The sequence below is a fragment of the Acomys minous genome (genome assembly GCF_964271855.1).
Source record: "Acomys minous genome assembly, chromosome: 13".
NCBI lineage: Eukaryota > Metazoa > Chordata > Mammalia > Rodentia > Muridae > Acomys > Acomys minous.
The window spans coordinates 65,260,264-65,282,412 of NC_140495.1; the positions used below are offsets into that span (position 1 = coordinate 65,260,264).

General features: G+C 38.3%; 1 protein-coding gene and 1 long non-coding RNA gene across 2 annotated transcripts in view; one reads left to right on the top strand and one right to left on the bottom strand.

Annotated features, from left to right (window-relative positions):
• The window catches only part of CD2AP (CD2 associated protein), an 89,950-nt gene extending 71,282 nt beyond the window's left edge, over positions 1 to 18,668 (top strand). Inside the window, exons 14-18 of the mRNA XM_084753313.1 lie at positions 2,716 to 2,828; positions 3,682 to 3,783; positions 6,783 to 6,958; positions 13,503 to 13,566; positions 15,513 to 18,668. Coding sequence (XP_084609439.1) covers positions 2,716 to 2,828; positions 3,682 to 3,783; positions 6,783 to 6,958; positions 13,503 to 13,566; positions 15,513 to 15,554 — 497 coding nt within the window. The 3' untranslated portion in view covers positions 15,555 to 18,668. The remainder of the gene's footprint in view (positions 1 to 2,715; positions 2,829 to 3,681; positions 3,784 to 6,782; positions 6,959 to 13,502; positions 13,567 to 15,512) is intronic.
• LOC311581228 overlaps positions 1 to 22,149 on the bottom strand; it is a 1,115,569-nt gene that overhangs the window by 35,076 nt on the left and 1,058,344 nt on the right. The window lies entirely within an intron of this gene.

A 22,149-nucleotide genomic window follows, 5' to 3' on the forward strand; every position in this document is an offset into this window, starting at 1 on the left:
CTGTTTGCTTTGGCATATTTTATTTTACAGTGTCATAAAATTAAAACCACCTTTATCATTATAATGCACCAAACACTGGAACTTGACTAAATGATGGTGTACTTTCAGTTACAACTGTCTTATATGATGTTAGAACATTGATTTGTATCCTTGCTATAAGCTGTCCTTTTAGAAACTGCCTTGGTATTGTTCAGTGAGTTATATAATGTGGCTTAAAAATCTTAATGTATATTGAAGTTGATAGTAATTTAAGTTTTTCCTTTTGAAAGGCAAAAGAATAAATCTAAAATCTAGTACACATTTTATGTAAGTTCAGATGGCCTGTGGTTGCTAGACATTAAAATGCTTCTATTCATTCTACAACTGTTCTTTTTTTCCTGCTTTGTAAAATAATTTTTTTGGTTTAGTCTTTTTTCTAGACATTCCTATCCTTGACTTTTCTTTCCAGATTTTGTTTCCTAGCCTGTTTGCCATGTTTCCTCCCTTCTTACGTGTCAGGAAATTATCCTACCCTTCTCCATTTTGGTAAGATAACAATTTATAAAAGAAATCAAAGTAGTATATTCAATATAAGTAGGTGGCGCACATCAATTTTTTTTCTTTGTAATTATGCTAAAAGTGTATATGTGTGTTTGTCTATTTATTCTAACCCTTTTGGTTTTCCATTTTAAAATAAAATCAGATTCAGTTTTGAAAACCTTTCTTGGTTGTAATGTAAAATACTCTTTTGATAATATATCTCCAAAAAATTGGCAACCATAGAAATCAGATTTTCTCTCAATAATTGGTTATTTCATTTGGCTTAAAACAAAAAGAAAAACCAGTCCATGTCTTTCTCAGAACATACAGAAGTGTAAGTGGCTGTCAGAGTGACAGGTGTGACTGTAGAGTCCATGGCTTGTATGCCATTTTCACAGTGTAAATCCATTGTTAATTAATCTTAGCTCACTCGCAAAGGCTTTAGGCGAATCATAAATCTAAAATGTGCACTATTCTACTTTTATCTGATGTTGTAAATGGAGAACCTGAGAGAGTTTTAGAATGTAAAATTGTCTTGGTGTTGTAATCCTAAATTGGATGTATGAAGACATTTTACATGAATATGCTGCACTTTGTAAATCTACATTAAAAATTTTTACCCTTTCTATTTCATTTTTCTTTAATTTCTTCCATATTTTTCTGTTTTGTTTCTTTTTTTCCTCTGCAAGCTGCTTAAATATGCATTTGAAAATTATTTCTTAAATGATAGGCTTTACTTTCCAAAGTCTTTTCATAGATCACTAATGCACATTTATCATTTAACATATTTTTAAGCCTATTATTTTCTTTAATATAGTTATAAACAGAATGACATATGCTCACATTTAAACCAAACCTTTTAGATTTCATAATTCATTTTCCACTAATGTTGCTTATTTCTTACTATGGTTTGCTATGTTTTATAATTACAATTATCAAAACACCAGGAAATTAAATTGAATTTTTAAAATAGTCTGTTTTGATGTGTTTTTTCAAGGTAGAACACACAAAGCAATCTATAAAAGCGTAATAGTCAACCAGTACTTCTAGCTCTACAGTGCACATTTCCAAAGTGATGTCCCAAATTTACCTTCTATTCTCCATCTCTTAAATGAACATTCTGTAGATTACTTTGAATGTGAAGTTTGATAATGTTGAGTATGTTTAGGTCTATGTAAAGAAACAACAGATCACTAAGTTTGGACATATAAATGTCTGATAAGTCTTACAACTGTCAGACAAATGGTAATAAGAAAGATGAGTCTCTTGGAAGTTTGGGATATTTTGGCTATGGTTAATATTTCTAGTTTTGTTTTTGTTTTTATCCGAGCTGCAGGAAGTTACACTGATCACAGCAGTATCAGAATTTACAAAAGCTTATTGTACCAAGAATCGATATCTGAGCTTCAGTGCAATTAACAGTTTGTTTAAGATATTTTTAGCTACACTAGAAAACTCCAGGCAGTACATACCATTGTTTAAGAGGTATGTGTTACCGTATATATCTTATATGTCCTTAAACACAAATTATTTGTTCTAGGGTCAACTAGCCTTTGATTGATGGCAGAGAAACAAATTAACATCTGTGTAGCATTTGCACTTGGTATCTGATTTGGGTTAGACTTATAACTAGTTCATGATTCTTATATAATATCTAAGTTTTGTTTGAGTTCTGACTGTAACATCTGTATATGTTCATGTGACTAAATCATAGCTTTACATTGATAATACATAGAAATCAGCAGGGTATCAGATACAATTTAGTTCTCCCATTTGACATTAGTCCACATTGTGAAGTTTAAAATGTACATGTAAAGTTTCTCTAAGTTGTAATTAACTGAGAGTTTGAGTAGATTTTGAAAATGTGAGACCCTTAGATGGCAGCTTATTACTCAGTTCAGGGTAGACACTTCTTCCTGGAAGAACTTCTTGTTGAACTTGACTCCATTGGAAACAGGTCTTATACGGCTAAAGGGTCTCAGTGTATCTGGAACAAAGGTTGAGTTTTTATTTTATTTTTTAAAATAAGAGCATGGGTATTGTTTTCCAAATGCATATATAAAGCAGTGGTCAGTTTGTGAGCTCTTCAACTTAGTGGTGGCTTGTATGTAATTCATGCTGTAAGAAGCCAGAAATACGATCTTTTGCCCTTTAGAAGGAACAACTCTCTTAGTAATGCTTACTTTTATTCTCTAGATACTGTAAATTTTGATGACATAGCTTCCTCAGAGAACTTGTTACATCTCACTGCAAATAGACCCAAGATGCCTGGAAGAAGGTTGCCTGGCCGCTTCAATGGTGGGCATTCTGTGAGTATCCCTTACTTCAGAACATTGTAGAAGATGAAGAAAGTGCTAAGAAGTGAGTGAGCAGATTTATAGCCACTCCTAATTTTAAACATCCAGAATCACTTTATGATTCTTTATTTAAGAAAATTCAAATAACCTGGGCATGGTGGCGCAGGCCTTTAGTCCTACCACTCGGGAGGCAGAGGCAGGTAGATCTCTGTGAGTTCGAGTCCAGCCTGGTCTACAAAGGGAGTCCAGGACAGCCAAGGCTACACAGAGAAACCCTGTCTTGAAAAACCAAGATTAATTAATTAATTAATTAATCAATAAAGTACTGCATGAACGGTTCCAGAATCATAAAATAGAGTTGTCATGAGCCCACAGTCGCAGAGCACAGGACCAAAGGGGAGCAGGGACTCTGTTCAGTCACCACAGCAGGGTCATGGAGCAGCAGATACAGTGGTGAGGAAAGGAGGTGCCTCCCCCTCCTACAGCTAAGCCCTTTTGTAGGGTTTGTTTTCCCAGCTGAGTCGCTTCTTTCCATGCTTCTGTTTGTGTTTGGAGTGTGAATGTACTTCAGTGTTAATATATATTATATCCATGATGTTAATATGAGCATGGTTCATGAGCACTTTAAAATTACCTCAGTGGAACCATGTGGTATTTCTATGAGGAAAGCTAGTTTTGCCTTTCAGATATGCAAAAATGCTGTTCAGCCTGAAGTTATGTGCTGTCTTTTCCACAGCAGTGAGTAGCAGGAACAACAGCAGTTAAGTAGTGGTAGTATTGGCTGTATGGCACCCATGCTTATTAATTAGAGTTTCCTTTTTGTAAAATCTGTGTCTTGTTTTTGTTTTAAATGCTAAATATTTAGCCAACCCAGAGCCCAGAAAAAACCTTGAAGCCACCAAAAGAAGAAGATAGTGGCAACCTAAAGCCATCAGAGTTTAAAAAGGATGCAAACTACTCTTCAAAGGTAAATCCACCGTAGCGTAAGATTTGTTTAGTTTTTTTGTTTGTTTTATCAAGACAGAATCTCTCCGTGTAGCACTGAGTGTCCTGGACTCACCTTGTAGACCAGGCTGGCTTTGAACTCATAGAGATCTACTTGTCTTTGCCTCCTGAGAGCTGGAATTAAAGGTGTGTGCCACCACGTCTGGCTTGTTTAGTTTTTAGGATACGGTGTAGCCATTGTAATCATGAAATTTAAGATATACTTTTAGGATTTCACCCGCCCCCCCCCCCCCCTTTTCTGCCAAGAAAGTAATTCTTGCTGAAAATTGCAGTCCTTCTGTTCTCTTCAGTTCTTTTAATAATAGAAACACTTAAGCTTATTTTAAAGAGTGTGCTGCATGTTTCATATTCCCAAGGCTAGGTATGTACATCGTTTCATTTCTTATTAAACATACACTTGGCAGGGGCTGGAGAGATGGCTCAGAGGTTAAGAGCACTGACTGCTCTCCCAAAAGTCATGAGTTCAATTCCCAGCTACCACATGGTGGCTCACAACCATCTATAATGAGATCTGGTGCCCTCTTCTGGTGTGCAAGCAGAATGCTGTATACATAATAAATAAATCTTTAAAAAAACATCTGATTTAAACATACACTTGGCAATAGTTCATAAATACTTTGGGGGATGGGGCCTGTTTTGTTTGTTTTGAGGTAGGGTCTCTCTGTGTATTCCTGACTGCTGTGTATTTTCATATGTTGACCAGGCTCCCTCAATCAACTTGTGTTCATCCTCCTGCCTCCATCTCCATAGGCATGTGTGACCATACTCAATTCTCATAAAATAACCTCAGCCTAATTACTTGTGAGTGTTAGCAGATTAGACATTATGGTTCGTTCACTCACTGTTTAGTTTGGTTTTTGGCCCTCTCTTAAGGCTTAGTGGCAGAAGGGATGGACTCATCTACTAAATGGTGATATTTCTTTTCTAAAGTTACTCCCCCCCTCCTCCTTTCCTTTTTTGGTTTTTCCAGACAGGGTTTTTCTGTGTAGCCTTGGCTGTCCTGGACTTACTTTATAGACCAGGCTGGCCTCAAAATCACAGCAATCCACCTGCCTCTGCCTCCCGAGTGCTGGGATTAAAGGCGTTCGCCACCACGCCCGGCTTAAAGCTACCATTTTTATTGAAGACATATATTACAAATTTTATATAAACTTAAGGTTTTGTTTTATTCCTCATTTTCATTCCAGAATGAATTTATCGTATATATATTTAAATCTGATTCTCTATATTGTCATCAGTCTCTTGTAACCTTTCTCAAATTGCTGATTTTAGTGAAATTCTCAGGTAGTCTATGGACTTAACTAAATTCTTCATAATCCTTCTAAGTGAAGCTTTAGAAATTTGTGACAATAAAGGTTAAAATAGCACAGTAATTTGATACATTGTTACTTGTAGATAACTCACTAGACAAACCATTCATTAGATAAACCAATGAATATTTTCCTTCTTTAAAAATAAATAAAGCCACTAGTGATTACAAACTTATTTGTTTGGTTATTTATTTATTTTTCCTTAGCAATGAATATCAAACTGCTTTTGGAATTTCTGAGTTTTATCATTTATCTTTTTAAAAATGTTTTTATTATTTGAGAATTTCATATTTTGATCATATTCTTTCCCCTCCCCCAACTCTACACACACACACACACACACACACACACACACACCCACACCCACACACACACCCCTCTCTTTCTGCAAGGAGTCCAGTTTGTGTTGGCTAACTATATCTGAGCGTGTAGTGTGGCTGATACATACCTGGCTTCCCCCTCTTCCAGCAGCTGTTATTTGCAGGCAGCTTCTTTGCCAGGATGAGATTGTGTGTTCAGTTCTCCTCTGAGCTGGGTTTTGTGTGGCTTGAACTTGTACAAGGCTGAGCATGCTATCCAGTCTCTGAGTTCATACCTGCATCTGTCCTGTTGTGTCTGGAAACATTCTTTTCTTTGAGGTCACCCACTACCTCTGGCTCTTATCTCTCTGCTTAGATCCTTGAACCATGAGGGAAGGGGCGTGAAATAGACATCCCGTTTAGGACTGAGTACTCCCAAGTCTCTTGTTCTCTGCACATTGTCAGTTCAGGTCTCTGCCTTAATTACCATCTACTACTAAAAAGCTTCTCTAATGAGGGTTGAGTGATGACTGACAGGGCGTTGTGGTTGGAACTCACAGTTCAGGCTGTAAGCAGTCCCACATCCAGTGTAGTGGGTCCTCTTTTTCTTGAAGTGTGAGTTTAATATCTTTTTTCTAAAATGCTTGAAGTCAGAATTTTGGAAAATTTGCAGATACGTGTGTGTGTGTGTGTGTGTGTGTGTGTGTGTGTGTGTGTGTGTGTGTATGTATCAGGGCTAGAACTCAAGACTAAACATAAAAGTCACTTGCTTCATCTAATTCCTTATCTACACTTTGGCATGCCTGCAGATTCAGGTGCATTATAAAATCTGGCATAGAATTTTTCTCTTCTTCATCTTTTTTTTCTTTCTCTTTCTCTTTTCTTTTCTTGTTTTTTGAGATAGCGTTTCTCTCTGTAGCCTTGGCTGTCCTTGGCCAGGTTGGCCTCAAATTCACAGAAATTCACATGCCTCTGTCTCCCTGACTGTTAGGATTCTGGTGTAAAACTTTGAAGATTGGGATTTTCAGATGAGGAATGTTTAATATGTGCTGCATTAATTGTGTATAATAATACTTGCTATAAGAGTACTGCCGAGCTGGGACTGCAGCTCCAATTCCCTAGTTTATATAAAGCCCTGAGTTTACTCCTGAGTGCTGCATAAACTGTATTCTCAATACTTGCAAGGTGGGGATGGACCAGGAAGACTGAGACATCAATACAGGAGGATCTGCAGTTAGAGGCCAGCTGGACTCCAGGTGGACGTGTGTTCAAAATGAAAACCAGAATAAAACAATCCTCTAATATTAGATATAAGCACAAGCATAATGGGAAATTTTTTTTATGTTTTTCAGCCATCTCTTTCAGCACCTTCAAGTGCTTCTAAAGTAAATACAGCCTCTTTCATAACTCCATCAGAACTCAAAGCTAAAGTAGAAGCAGATGATGGGAAAAGAAATTCCCTGGATGAGCTTAGAGCCCAGATTCTTGAATTGTTGTGTATTGTAGATGCACTGAAAAGGGATCATGGGTAAGTAACCCTTACTTTCTCCTAAACCTCCCCGAACTTGTATTTAGACTTTGTCAACTGGAGCCCTAATCTCCTAAGTATACAAGTACATGTGTCACATTTGTGTAATAGCACTTTCAGCAAAAAACCTTGATGGGAAAACTTGTTTCAGTGGCTCAGTTCTAGAAGTTCTGTATGTACCTGTATGCTTAGACAGGAGCTGCCTAGGCACAGGTCTTGAAAATACTGAGAAAACTGCTTTGATATTCTGGGAATGATCTAAATCCTCATACTTACCTCTTGGAGGATTTTGACTTCTATTTCTGCTAGGCTTACATTAGATGGTTACAAAGTGAATGAGTCCCAACTCACAAGAGACTTCTGATGCCCTCCTGTTAACTCTGAAAGTTTTTATTGTTTAGTGTAGTGTTACGGATCAAGCCGAGTGTTGTGGTTGTAATGCACTCCATTACCATTGACCTATGCCCGCAGCCCTGAAAGTTGGAGAGAGAGAGAGAGAGAGAGAGAGAGAGAGAGAGAGAGAGAGAGAGAGAGAGAGAATGTGTGTGTGTGTGTGTGTGTGTGTGTGTGTGTGTGTGTGTGTGTAAAAAGTTTAGGCCAGGTGGTGGTGGCACATGTCTTTAATCCCAGTACTCAGAAGGCAGAGGCAGGTGGATTGCTGTGAGTTCTAGGCCAGCCTGGTCTACAAAGTGAGTCCAGGACAGCCAAGGTTACACAGAGAAACCCTGTCTCAAAAAACTAAAAAAAAAAGAAAGAAAAAAGAAAAGAAAAAAGAAGTTTAAAAGATACCCTATTGCAGACCCCTCCCTCTTTTAATGAAGAGATCAGGATATAGAAATAAAGCTATTTACCTCTTGATTGCACAGTTCTTTAGTGTCAAGGCCAACACTAAACCTTTCATCTTTTATTGGTTTACAGATCTTTTCATCTATTGATAGTTTAACCATAACCTTGCAAAAGTTCCATGGGTAAATCAGATGAAAGATCAACTAATGTAATTACTCTGACGACCCCATCTCATCAGTGTGTCCACTCCACCAAAAGTTCTTATATAATTCATGCCTAGTCCCTGAGCCTAATTTTAAGTAGTTCTCTCTTAATTTGTACCACGCCTAAACTTCTGTTTGAAAGTAGTATTAACAATATAAAATATGGCCTGATATAGTGTCATATGCTTTTAATCCTAACACTGTGGAGGCAGATACAGGGAAAATCTCTGAGTTGAAGGCCAGCTTGATTGACACAATGAGGTCCAGGCTAGATTCTACTTCAAATAACAAAATAAAAGGAAAAAACAAAACAAGCAAACAAAAAACCAGATGGGAACAAAAATTTTATCTAGAATAACTACTGTATATGTATTATCTAATGAATATATTATGATTATAGAATTTGTCGTTTGATATGCTAGGTCTTTCTTGGGTACTTTGGTTGATCTATTTTTGGAAATTTTTCATAAATTTTGCACTGCATATAGTAGAAGCTGTATATTCATTACTCTGTAAATGTTGAATACCACCCACCAGTTAGAAAACTCTCCTGATCAGGCCTGGTGGCCCACGACTGTAATCCCATTACTCAGAAGGCAGAGGGAGGTGGATCTCTGTGAGTTTGAGGCCAGCCTGGTCTACAAAGTGAGTCCAGGACAGCCAAGGCTACACAGAGAAACCTTGTCTCCAAAAACCAAAAGAATAATAATAAAAAAAAAGACAAAAACAAAATAATTCTCCTGACTTGTAAATTTTGTTGATTTACACATTTGATAGCAGTTTGTACTCATTTGAGGCAGTGTTTCAGATAGCTCAGCTTGGCCTTATACTCTCAGATTTTTTATGACCTTTTGATCCTCCTGTCTCAATTTCCCAAGTGCTGGAATTACAGATGTGTGCCACCACAGCTAGCCCAAGTGTAGGATTTTTAATGAAGTGCATGTGCATATGTGAATTGCCTATAGGTTCTCTTAAATTATCTGTAAAAGAGTAAGGTATTATTGTATATATTTACATATTTTAGAAATCTTTTCAAAGATTATTTTTAACTGTCAATTCTCTGGGAAAATGAAGGTAGATGGTAAGGTTTTTCTGAAAATGTAAAATCAGAGGACAAGAAGAGAATGAGTAGATAATACAGACTGGTACACTAATTGAGAAATGCAGTGTATGCAGTAATGGTAAGTGATTGTAGCTACATGACTCAACATCAGTTATGTGAGGTGGAAATGTCAGCAATGTACAGTACGATGTTACTTCATTTACGTAAAGTTAAAAGAAAATGGAGCTGGAAGAAATAGGTTTTAGATATATTTGGGGCCAGTGAGTTGGCTCCTAATGGTGTCCAAGACTTATAATGGTAGAAGGAGAGAACTGACTCCATAAAGTTATCCTCTGCTTTCTGTGGGGGAGGGAGAAGGGGAGGGCACAGAGAGAGAGAGACAGAGACAGAGACAGACAGAGAGACAGACAGAGATCGATCTGGAATTATAGTGCTTGTAAGGAATCACATGGGCCTGAGAATTGCACACATTTCTTTGTTATATGCATTTTTCATTTGTGTGTGTACATGTGTTCATACATATAGTTACTTTGATCACGTCTACCTCTTACTATTGCTTTCTAAGTCCCCACCATCTGTGTTCTTCTTTCAATTACATGCCCTTTTATGTAATTATTTTTAGTAACCCACTGGCTTTAATTAGTGCTGCTTGAGTGCACAAGCATGAAGGGTCATCCATTGGAGCATTGGCAGCCTGTCAGGGGCCAAATACCTGAAGAAAACTGGTTTTTCTCTCAACAGCCATCAACTGCCAATAGCTCCTCAGCTTCTCTCAGTGGGGCCAGAATGGTGATTAAGAAAGACAGACCCTTACTTTTGCTGCCAGGACTCCCAGGCATGTTATCCTCAAATTCATTATATAGTGGAGGATGACCTTGAACTTCTGATCTTGCCATTACCTCCCAAGTGCAAAGATTTAACCACAAGGCCCAGGTTTTTATGTTTTCTGTAAGAATTTTTTCAATAGATTTTGAAAAAAATTTTAATTCATTACGAATGTTCTGTCTGTGTATTTCTGTGTACTGTATGTGTGCTATTACCTTTGGAGGCCAGAAGAAGGTATTGGATTTTCTGGGATAGGAGGTGCAGGCAGCTGTGAGCAACTGTGTGCGTGCTGGGAACTGAATTCCAATCCTCTGGAACACCTGAACCAGCCCCTTTTCTAGGATTTTTTAAGATATATATATATTTCTTTGGGAGAATTTATCTAGGAAATGTTAGAAGGCAAAAACCATACATGTTAATTTATAAATTTGCTATGTGAATCCCTTGTTCCTATTTTATGTAACCCCAGAACAATCAACCAATAAAACATCTGCATGTGTGAATATCAAATAGTAGTTATAAAGTGAAAAAGTCAAAGTACTTTGCTCCGTCTAATTTGTATCAGCTTATTCTATGACCTTTGCGTGAACTTTCTATTTACTAAATAAACTGCTTATACTGTTTAGAAGAAGAGACAAAAGTAAAATTTAACAGCCTGGATATATTTAAAAATAATTTCTGCAAAACTACAATACTAAAAGTATATAGAATGACTATGTAGAAATGATACAAAATACATACTTAAAGAATGAATTTAGAAATGTAGATTAGAGAGAAAATGAAAAAGTGGCAACATGAGTTAAAGAATATAGGTATTATCTGGAATATTTTGGTTTGAGGAATTAAACGTAATGGTTAAATGAAAACAATAGAGAGAAATTTAAAGTCCAGTTATTTTACCATATTGGGTGACAAATGTAAAATAATATAAAGGTTTTTTTCTACTCGGTTTTTCTACTCCCGTTCTAGCTCCCAAATAACGACACGGAGACCTATTATATTTTAAAACAAGCTCATTTACTCTAACCTATGTATGCAGATCTGGGCTATTTTCCAGCCACATGCCCAATTACTTGTCCTTTAGTCTCGCCCTGACTGCTCAGGAAACTCACAGCACTATGGTAGCATGCACAAAACCTGTGCGTCTAAAGCCAGATCAAATCCCGTATGGAAGGAGGAAGTCAGCACGAAGTCCTACCTCTAGCTAAGGATTTATTGTCTGTTGACAGCTACCAGGGAGAGTCAGGGTTTTTGTTTGTTTGTTTGCTTTTTGTTTTTTTAAGAGTACAGCCTCTGATAAGTCAAGAATGCTCCAGTGAAAGGCCACACATCCCAGACTGTATGGCAGCACAGATTGATGAATTTTTTAAAACTCAGTAAATAAAAAGGAGGATACAATGTTTGGAGAGGAGTTGTAGCTGGGATGATTTGGCGGAAGGGCAAATGTACTGATTTCTGTGCCCTGAGATCTGGTTGCAGTTGAATGTAAGCATTGTCATTTCTATGAGGAACATCTTTTCTCAATGTTGTGTAAAATTGCTCTCCAGCATCTCTGATTGGTTAAGAAAGAAGCTGATCAGCCAATAGCTAGGCCGGAGAGATAGGGGTGGACTTTAAATCCCAGTTAGGGTGTCCCAGGTAGGAGCAGAAGGGAGAAGATGGAGCAGGAGTGGCCAGGGTGAGACTAGAGGACAGGTAATGGGGCACATGGCTGAGAAATAGTCTAGACCAGCATAGACAGGTTAGAATAGATGAGTATCTGCCCAGCTTAGTGCTTTAAAGCTTATTAATAAATGTAATAGGTCTCCGTGTCATTATTTGGGAGTGTGGACAGTAGGAAAAAAAAAACCCTTTGTATTATTTTACAATCATCACAGGAAGCATGGTAGTGTGGAGGCAGACATAGTGCTGGAGAAGCTGAGAATTCTACATCTTGATCAGCACTTAGTAGGAGGACACTGAGACACACTGCCCAGGCTTGAACTTATGAGACCTCACATTCCAACCCCAGGGACACACTTCCTCCAACAAAGCCACACCTACTTCAGCAAGGCCATGCCTCCTAATAGTGCCACTCCTGTGGACCAAGCATTCATTCTATGGGGTGCCATTTTTCTATTCACACCACAGATTGTTTCCTTGTAAGTTATCCACCACCTCTGGCTTCTGTATTCTTTTTGCATCCTAATCTACAATGATCCTTGAGCCTTGGGATGAAGGAGTATGCTACAGATGTCCCCCTCCCCCCAATTTCAGGTTGAGCATCTTATTCTCTATATCATGGCCAGTTGTGGATCTCTGTGTTTGTCACCATCAGCTGCAAGTAGAAACTTCTCTAATGAGGGCTAAGAGATACATTCATTTAGGGTTATAATAATAAGTCATTTAGGAGTTGACTGAACCCTGTGCCCATTTAGCAGGGTCTCAGTAGTAGATTCTAAGAGCCTATTACCTGTCTAGCCACAGGTTTTTGGCCTAATAAGGGTGTCAGGTATGGATTTCCCCTTTGAGAGCAGATTAAATCTAATCATAAAATGTTTATTCCCGTGATGTTGATGCCAGGTCATGGTTGTTGTAGCTCACAAGGTTCATACTGGGCTACTTTTCTACTTTGGTAGCATGTATAGTACCGTTCAGTACTATGAAAGCTAGCAGGTAGACTTACAGCTTCCAGGTCAGTAACAGCTTTATTTTTCCATGTTATAGTGACTCAAGTATGTGGTATCTTACGGAAGTTCTGGAATCGCATCAGCAGTAGCCTGTAATGGTGGGGGTGGGGGAGGGGGATGAGATCTCACTGGCTAACAAATCTAAAAGATAACCAATTTTAGTACTGGGCTTTTTATTTGTTAACTTATAGTATCTAGTAGGGTGATTGTCCTATTATAGGGCAAATTTATTTTAACTCTTTATTTATTTACTTTTATTTTATGTGTATAAGTGTTTTGCTTGCATGTATGAATGTATGTGCACTGTGTGCCTGCCTATTCTCTGAGAGGCCAGAAGAGAGGCATCAGACCTCCTTGAACTAGAGATATAAGTAGTTGTGAGCCGCTATGTGAGTCCTAGACACCACACCCAGGTCTTCTTAAACCCCAGAGCTCTTAACCACTAAGCCATTTTTCAGCCCCTCCCTCATCTTAGCTCTTTTTAATGTGTACATACACATATACACACAAACACACACACACACACACACACACGTGCGTAAACCTTTACAGTAGTAAGTTTCTATATGACTTTTGAATGGTCTTTGGTGTTATTTATAAGGGGAGGGATGAAATAATACCAAAGACATTTATTTTTGTTATCGCACGTGAGTGTAATGCCTACAAAGTCCAGAGGAGGATGGCCAACTCTGCTGGAACTGAAGTTGGGAGTGGTGTCCACCACCTCATTTAGGTGCTAGGAACCAAACTCAGGTCTTCTGGAAAAGCAGGAAATACTGTTTTTTGTTTTTTCAAATCTTACACTGAACTACTCAAACTAAAGAATTTGAAACTTTTTTTTAAGTGAACTTGTTTGTTGTTCCTAGGAACTTTTCCTTTGTGTGCTGTATGTGTGTGCGGGTGTGCATGTGTGAGTGTGTGTGTAAACTAAAGCTCCAGTTAACATCAGTGAAATAGGCTGATAATGGTAAAACTGAACAGTAATACTCTGCCTTTAGGAAAGAACTGGAAAAGCTACGCAAAGAATTAGAAGAAGAGAAGGCCATGCGGAGTAACCTAGAGGTAACGCATTTCCAGTTTTAGAAAATGTGACGTTTTGACTTTCCCTCTCTCATCTCTGTGCTTGGTGCTGCTACTAACTATGCGCTCCTACCTCAGGTGAACACCGAACCATCTCCTAGTAGCAATTTCTTAAGTTTCTATAACATTGTTTATTCATGCAGTTAAAAGGATTTTTTCCGTGCTGTTTTGAGACTCACGTGGAGCCTTGTACTTGCTAAGGAAGAATTGAGACCCTGAGCTGCACTCCCAGCTCCATGATTGTTCTGAGTGCTAACTCTGGATGGTGTGTGAAGCACCAGGTACCTAAGGGGCCTGGTTGTCCTTGGTCTTCAGTTCTTTGAGCCATTGTTTCTTTTCTTTCTCTCTCTCTCTCTCTCTCTCTCTCTCTCTCTCACCCAGCTTTTTCTTTTTCTCTTATTGCCTTGGGGGGGAAGCAGGTTGTGACATTCACTTCCATTTGCCACTGGAGAGTTTACATTAGCTTTGTTTTCTGGGAAGAGCTGGAAGTTACACTTAGCTTTATCTTTTATTTTTCCTTTGTTTTTCTCGTCACTTGTGTTCTGCCTTTTCTCAGAGCCTTCCCTTCTTTCCTTGCTACCTTGTTTTATTACTTACCTTCATGGTCTAGGCAGAGACCCAGAAGGTGTGGTCTCTAAACTTCCTGACTTACAAGGGCTACTTTCAGGCTCCTCATCAAGTGAGTTTAGATAATGCTGGAAACAGCAAGGAGCTATGAGGACTGTTGCTTCTACTACAAAGGTGAATCAGGGTTTAGAATGATGGCATAGCAGTGGATGCAGCTAGCCATGATCTTGATTCCTGTGAGAGTCCTTGCCTGCTGCCATCTGTATGATCAGTGTTTGTTATCTTGAAGGTGCTTTGTTACCACAACTCTGTTCATATCTAGAGGTCTCCTTTTGCACCTTTGTTTCTTTGTATGAAAGCACTTATTTCTCCCATGCCTGTTATTTAAGACAAAGCTGCCCTCTTGATCTGCTGTATTTATTTTCACTTTTTATTTGGGGTTCAATTGCTATAATACAGAAGTAGTTCTCGCTCTATTCCCTAAAAATGTCCTGTATTTTCCATCTTGAATTCTTTACCTTTAAATTAATCGTTTTTTCTGTTTCATTTCATTTCTTTCTTTCTTTGTTTCTTTCTTTCTTTGGTAAAGATTTATTTATTTATTATGTATACAGCATTTTGCCTGCAGGCCAGAAGAGATGGTTGTGAGCCACCATGTGGTTGCTGGGAATTGAACTCATGACCTTTGGAAGAGCAGTCAGTGCTCTTAACCTCTGAGCCATCTCTCCAGCCCCTCTATTTCATTTCTTGAGATAGGGTTTACTATGTGGCACAGCCTAGCCTTAAACCCACTGCAGTATTCCTGCCTTGGCCTTCTAAGTACTGGGTTGGAAACATGTGACATCACATACAGGCCCAACCTCAGGCTATGTAGCTTATGCTTCTGGTGGCAGCTTCTGTAGCATGTCACAAATCTCCATCACGACCATGTAAAAGGTTTTCTTAAGTCAGTGGCCCTACGTCCTTTCTGCTTTCTCCTTCCTTTTTCTTTCACGAGATTTTTCTTCTCATTTTGTTTTCATGTCAGAGGTATATGTGTGCGCCTTGGTTTTCTTCCCTGACTTACTTCAAATGCTTGCATCACTTAGCATTATTCTAGCTAAAAGAAATACATTTTTTTCCTTATTTCTTGTCACTTAGGAAACTTGCATTATATTTTTTACTGATGCTTTTATTAATATTTTATTATTAATATTAATTAACTAATATTAAACAGTATTAGTTTTTGCACTCTAGGGAATTAGATTTTGATGTTGAAATCCTAATTCAGAGGCTGGGAATAGTGGCCACATGTTACAAATAGGCCAATTTATACCTTACTAAAGGTATCTTATATTGTCCAATTTATGTTTTGTTTTTAGGCGGAAATAGCAAAGCTGAAGAAAGCTGTTCTATCTTCTTGAGTGGTGTCAGCCCGGTGTTCTTCATGCTCGGAGTTGGAAGCAGCACTGTGACCCTAGCTGGCTTGTTAAAGACAGCAGATGTGCTGTTGTGATGAGGGATGAGAGGACGTGAACTGTGATAGCTATTGAAAAGTTGGGGGGGTGACAAATTTTTTTTATATATTTTGTTTTGCCAATATAAAAAAAAGAGGCCTTATTTCTTACTGTGCTGGGATTGCAAACATTTCTATTGTTTGCTTGAAAATACTACTGAATCTGTATAAAAAGGAAAGAAAGTTCAATAGTTTTTTTAATTCAAACTTGTATTATTTTTAAAGAGTTCTATACTATAAATATCGTAATATCTTTACAAATAAGCTGTAAGATAAACTATTTGAGATGGACGGGTTAGCTTTATAGTAACTAGAGTCACTGCTTTCCTGTATTACATAGGGCATGAACTTGTATACACACACACACACACACACACACACACACACACACACACACAATCTTACCCAAGATTACACTGTTGTGCCTGTTTTGTCTGCAGTGCTGTTTGTATACTGGGTGATAAAATGGGAGTTTCTGGTTACCAGTATTCTCACCCATGCGTAATTAATCATTAATGAAATAATAAAAACAAAACTTCTTGGGTGTTCTATAATGCTCACACTATAGGATTCATTAAAGGAAGTTAAAGTGTACTGGATTAAACTTGGAAAAATAGGCACTTTGTTCTAAATTCTTGTGGCCTAAGGAATTAAAAAATATGCTAATTCTTATTTGTGCCTCGACACTGCAGCACATGTGAATATGTAAACACCAGCCTTATTGCTGTATTCTTATGCTTACTCTTGAGTCCTAAATATTACTCATTTCATTGTTTTGTATTTAAGTTCATTGTTTCCTTCTAAATCCAGGTCTTTTCAAATCAGAATGAGGTTCCATATTTGGAAAGCTATTGTGTAAATGCTCAGGTTTCACAGACATAATTTATCTAACAGAACAAACAATTTTGGACTGTTACGTAGGTAAAATGTTAAAAGAGTGATATTATCTCACAAATAGTAATATTTTAGATTATGTAAATCAAATTCAGTTGACTATATTGAAAATCATTTTACAATGAATGCTTAGCCATTTCTTCAGCTTCTTAAACGAGATCAACCACATTCAGAGTGGTGTGGCTGTAGATCCGATGAACATTTAAAAATGCATCTGCAGAGCAGCATGTTAGAAACACAGAGGTTAATTTTAAAGTGGGAAATGATTTTTAATTGTTAAAAAAAAAAGTTAGGTTTTAAGCTTTACTCTGGTAAATGAATGTCACATTATAAGTTATCATGCTTTTTAACAAAACCAATACTTTACATTTTAATCTTAAAATAGAAACATTTTAAGTGTGATTTCTAGTGTTGTTGCTTCAAGTAAAAAGAGAACTGAAGTAGAAAATACTAGAATTGCCAACACTAAATCACACATGATTAACTTTTGGGGGAGAGCTAATTGTACAGAAAATGTGCATTTTAGCTTTTTTTGTTTTATAGACACAGGGTGGTATATATCCCAGGGTGTACTCAACCTTGTTGTGTAGCAAAAATGATCTTAAACTTCTGGTCCCCCTGCCTATACCTCCCAAGTGCTAGGATGACAGGCGTGCCCACCGTGCCTAGCCGTTTTAACCATCTCAAGCCTTAGGTCATTTAATGAGGGGTTATTGATGATCAAAATTGTTCCATTTTACTTTTATTTTAAGTGATTAATCAAATGAATTATTTGTTTCTTGTTACTATATCAGCTCTTAGTCACAGTCCTCAGATGACAATAAAGCACCCCACCCTAGAAATCAGCTCGTGTTTTCCCTACTGGAAAACTTGTCTCCACCCACATTATAGGGAGGGGAAGGTCCAACAGTCAAGGGTTGTTCTTTACCCATTGAAGGTTATTTTAATAAAAAAGTAACATAAGTATTCAAAAGTAGGTGAGTGACTAATGTATTCTTTCTGGACAGATATGCAGCCCCTAGATGCTAATTAAAATATAACAAATTGGGAAAATATTTCTAATAGAAAGGCATATAACAGGAAAATGAACTCATGGGATATAAACATGAGTTTAAAAAAATAGAAGCACAACCCCTTATTGTATACTAAATTTTCATGTGCAGTTTGGTTCCTTTCTGAGCTACTATGTATCATTGATCTGATTGGTGATCTTAGCCCGGGTAGCACACATATTTTAATACTTGTACACTACTAAAAGTCATGTATAGCCACACCATGCCTCTAGCTCAGAGACTGAGGAAGGGAAGTGATGAGTTTGAGGCCAGGCTGTGCTGCATAGGGACCCTGTGTCCACAAGACAGGAAACACGCTTATTTTAGTGGTGGTTGGTTCCATTTAATCAGTATGGCAGTGAGTGCTGCAGTCCATACCTTTGCCTTCTCAGTCAGCATAGAAAAGTCGTACTGTCTTTTTTTCCCACGTGTCTGTTTTTTCTGCCCTTAACAAAATAGTTCAGAAAAAATAAGCAAGCTTGAACTTAAAGGGAAAAACAATTCCTTTAAAATAGTAATTTGCCAGTATTTGCCCTTGATGTGGGGACTTTGACTATTCCTAAAGTTCACGCCATGAAATGATGTGTAAGAACAACTTAGGCAAATCCCCCATATGAGTATAAGAGGCAGCATGGAATCTGTCATTGCCAAATTAGCAGGGAATGGATAGTTCACACTTGCTGTTCTCTGAGGCACAATACTGCTAAGTTTCTAGTGGAATGCCGATGTTATTTTGGTGTGTTTTTGGCCACTAAGCTCACCTCTTAACTATAAAGCTGTTACCTCTGTACACCTGTCCAGGGCGTCACAGAAAAGTCTAGGATGCAGAAAGAGAATGGGCCTGTCATAACAGAGGACTCTTGACACTCCTTACTGTGACCACAGATGAGAAAAGCCTTCCAAGTGCTCTGTAGATTCTTTGATGAATGTTTTATGCTTGCATTTAAACTTGAAATGTATGAGCAGAATGAGACAATCTTTACAATCAGAATTGAGAAGTGTTACAACTGAATGGCCTTGTGCTGTAGCAATAAGATGAGTAAGTGCAATGACTTTAATAAAATCATCTTTCAAAAGTTGCTGCTATGAATATTTTTAGTTACAAAATTCTATCCTTGTATAGCCTACCTTACCTTCCGTTAATTATTATGTGATATAGTCATGTCTTGACAATCTAACATTCCAAAATCCACATATATATTCCATATACATAAATATATACACACACAAACATATATATATATGAGGAATCTCAGAATAGTATAAACATTTTTTACAGGTGCTGTTAAAAAGGAAATTAAAGAAAGCATGCTTTTCCCTCAAAAAAAAAAAAAAAAAAAGAATTGTACTGCCATTTGTGTTAGTCTTTATTGGTTGTTGCTCATCTTGGTTAACTCCTCTGCTGCTAACCCTGACTAAACACAATGAGCAAGGCATTTAGAAGTGAAAGCATTTGGCTCATGCTTTCAGAGTGTGGACTCCGTGATGGCAAGACAAAGGCATGGGCACAGGAACAGCTGAACTCACATCCCGATCCACAGCAGGAGGTTGAGCGAGATGCGCAGTGACATGCCTCTTCCAACAAGGCAACACCTCCAAGTCCTTCCCAAAACAGTTCCAACAGCTGAGTAGCACATTCAAATGTGAGCCTATGGGGTCTTTGTTTCCTTCCCTTCCTTTTCCCTTTTTCTTTTCCTTTCCTTCCCCTTCCCCTCTCCCTTTCCTTTTCCTTTCCTTTCCGCCTTGAACTCCCTGAGTGCTGCTAGGTCTTATGAGGCCATTTTTATGCGGACCACAGTATTCATTATGTGCTGTGTTTTTAAGGAGGATGAGAATTGCTTGTATTGAATTTTCAAACAAGCCAAAAGAAATGCCAAAAGTAAGAGATCGGAAGTTCTGCCTGGGTGGATTTTACTGAAGCATTCTGAGTAGCTGTTTCATATAAAACTAGATTGGTAGTTTTTACCTTAGGATTGGAGAAGAGTCTGAGGTTCTGTGAAGTTCCCTGGACAGTGCCTGGAGCACAGTTGGATTGAAAAGGGAGGCTGCCTTCTTTTCTCAGAAGCCCTTTAGAGTGTTGGTGTGATGCAAATTAGATAAGATTGAGAGACTTCTTCCTTTCTTTAAGCATTTGTGGGACACTGTTGACAGCTGCCCCTTCAGAGACTACTTAGATCAACTTCAGCTGCTCAGAGACTGGGGTTTTACAGAGTGGAAGTCAGAAGAACTGTCAGCAGGAGAGTTTTCCATGTATGGTTTTCTGTCTTCTGAATGAACAAAGTTCAGTAGAGCCTCTGAGAAGGAGCCAGAAGGATTGCCACTCAACGCAGTTGTTGAGGCTTCAGTTGCCCACTGCTCGGCTCCTGTAGCACATCTGCTCATAGGCTTACAGATTTATAACTCAAAAAGTCCAGATAATACAAAAGAAAAGTGGACAGAAAAGGCGGGATGTCGCTCAGTGGTAGAGTACATTACATGACCTTGGGTTCAATCTCAAACAAAAATTTTGGCAAGAAGAAGGAGAAGAGGAGGAGGAGGGAAAAAAAAAAAGGCCTATCTATCCGGGTTGGAAATGGGCCCTGAGAACTGTCTTAAATGATATCACTTAAGTTAGAAATTAGCAGTCATGCTTTGAAAACTTTTCCAAGTTCTGTTTTTGTTTTGCTTTTGGACTGGGGATTGAAATTCAAGGCTTCACATGTTAGGCAAGTGCTGTACCACTATGTGTGTGTGCTTGGGCATACATAAATATGTACATATGTATGTGTGTATCTAAGCCAGCCTGAACTGACTTTATTGGTAGTTGTGAGTTGGACGCTGAACACAAAGGAACTTGGGGCCTTTCAGAGCTGTAAACACTTGACTGCTGAGCCATCTCTCTGACTTCAGTCCTGGCCCTTTGAGTCAGTTTCAGGCAGGCTTTGAGATTGGAACCTCCCAGCATCTCTAAGTGCTGTGATGATAGTTGTCGGCCACCATGCTTGGATTCTGGTTGCATTAGGCAACTTCCCAAATTCTTTTTTTTGTCATTAATAGTCTATTATTTTTTCTTAGCCACTAGCACTATGAATCTACTTGGTTCATACACAGAAAGTAAGTTTACAAATAGGTAACAGCATTTTTAAACAAAAGATTTATTATGTATACAGTGTTCTGCTTGCAAGTACACCTGTATGCTAGAAGAAGGCATCAGATCACATTATAGATGGTTGTGAGCCACCATGTGTTTGTTGGGAATTGAACTCCGGACCTCTGGAAGAGCAGTCAGTGCTCTTAACCTCCGAGCCACCTCTCCAGCCCAGCATTTTTAAATATAACCAGTGATTTTAATTTGGGGTGTTGGGGGGTAGTGTACAAAGTAATGGGTTTCATTGTGGTTGTGTGTGTGTGTGTGTGTGTGTGTGTGTGTGTGTATACATGTATGTTGGGGTAGATGCATCTGTGTCGAACCCTTCTAGAACCAACCATCTTGTTTTTGAGAGTGTCTCAATGAGCCCATAGCTCACAGATTTGCTGGTCAGGAAGCCTTATAGATTCTATGCCTCATTCCACTCTGCCTGGGTGCAGGAGGAGCTGAACTCAGATCCACATGCTAGCACGGCAAGCACTTGCCTGACTCAGCCATCTCCTCAGCCTTTGTCACACACTTGAAAATGTATCATATTTTGTCCTCATTCATTCCCCTCCCCTGCTCTTCCCAGAATCATTGCCCTCTGGATGGTTCTCTTCCTTTGAGTATTTCCCTTTTCTGTTTCTTGATCACTCCATTACACTACTTTCAAGATCCCTTTGCTCTCCTCATCCCCATCCTAGCTTCATAGCCTTAGCACATATGCAACACACACACACAAATTCACATACTTTTAAAGTCTAAACTCGACATGTGACATAAAATGTTTTTGTAGGTCTGCCTAGGTTTGCTTAGCTTAATGGTTCCAGTTCCAGTTCCCTGCAATGCTCACCATCTCTCTATCACTGCATAATATCTGTTGTGTATATGCCCATTAGTGTTTATGGCACTGTACACATATTCTTCCACTTGTAAATTTTTTAGGAATTGTCCACTTTATTGGTAAGCTTATCTCATGAATTTGTTTGAAGTCTACTTTACTGTACACCAGAAGCTAGCTACCCCAGCTCATATTGAGCTACCATTCACTTAATAGATTGCTCTCTACTTTGTGGGCAGTTGGAGTTAGACGTTCACCCAAATAGCCAGTCTCTTGTTGGTGATTGGAAGACACATTGAGCTTATTATTGAAATATGCTTACTGTGTTTAAAATTTTCATTGGTGGTTTTTCTGGTTGGTTAACTATTGTTGGATTTTTTTTTTCTTTCTCATTAATTTTCGGATCTTCTTGGTTTACTGTGTTGGATATAATGAATTACTTCCTCGCTCTACTTGACCTGTGACTCACATGAAATGCATTTTTTCTTGTGTGCTCAGGGTTGAGACTGTCTTCTCTGTGTGGTATTCCTTTAGATCTCTTAGGACTGCCCCCACAGACAGGAAGTCTGTGCTTGTGGTTAAATGTCCTCATTTCTCCATCAACTTT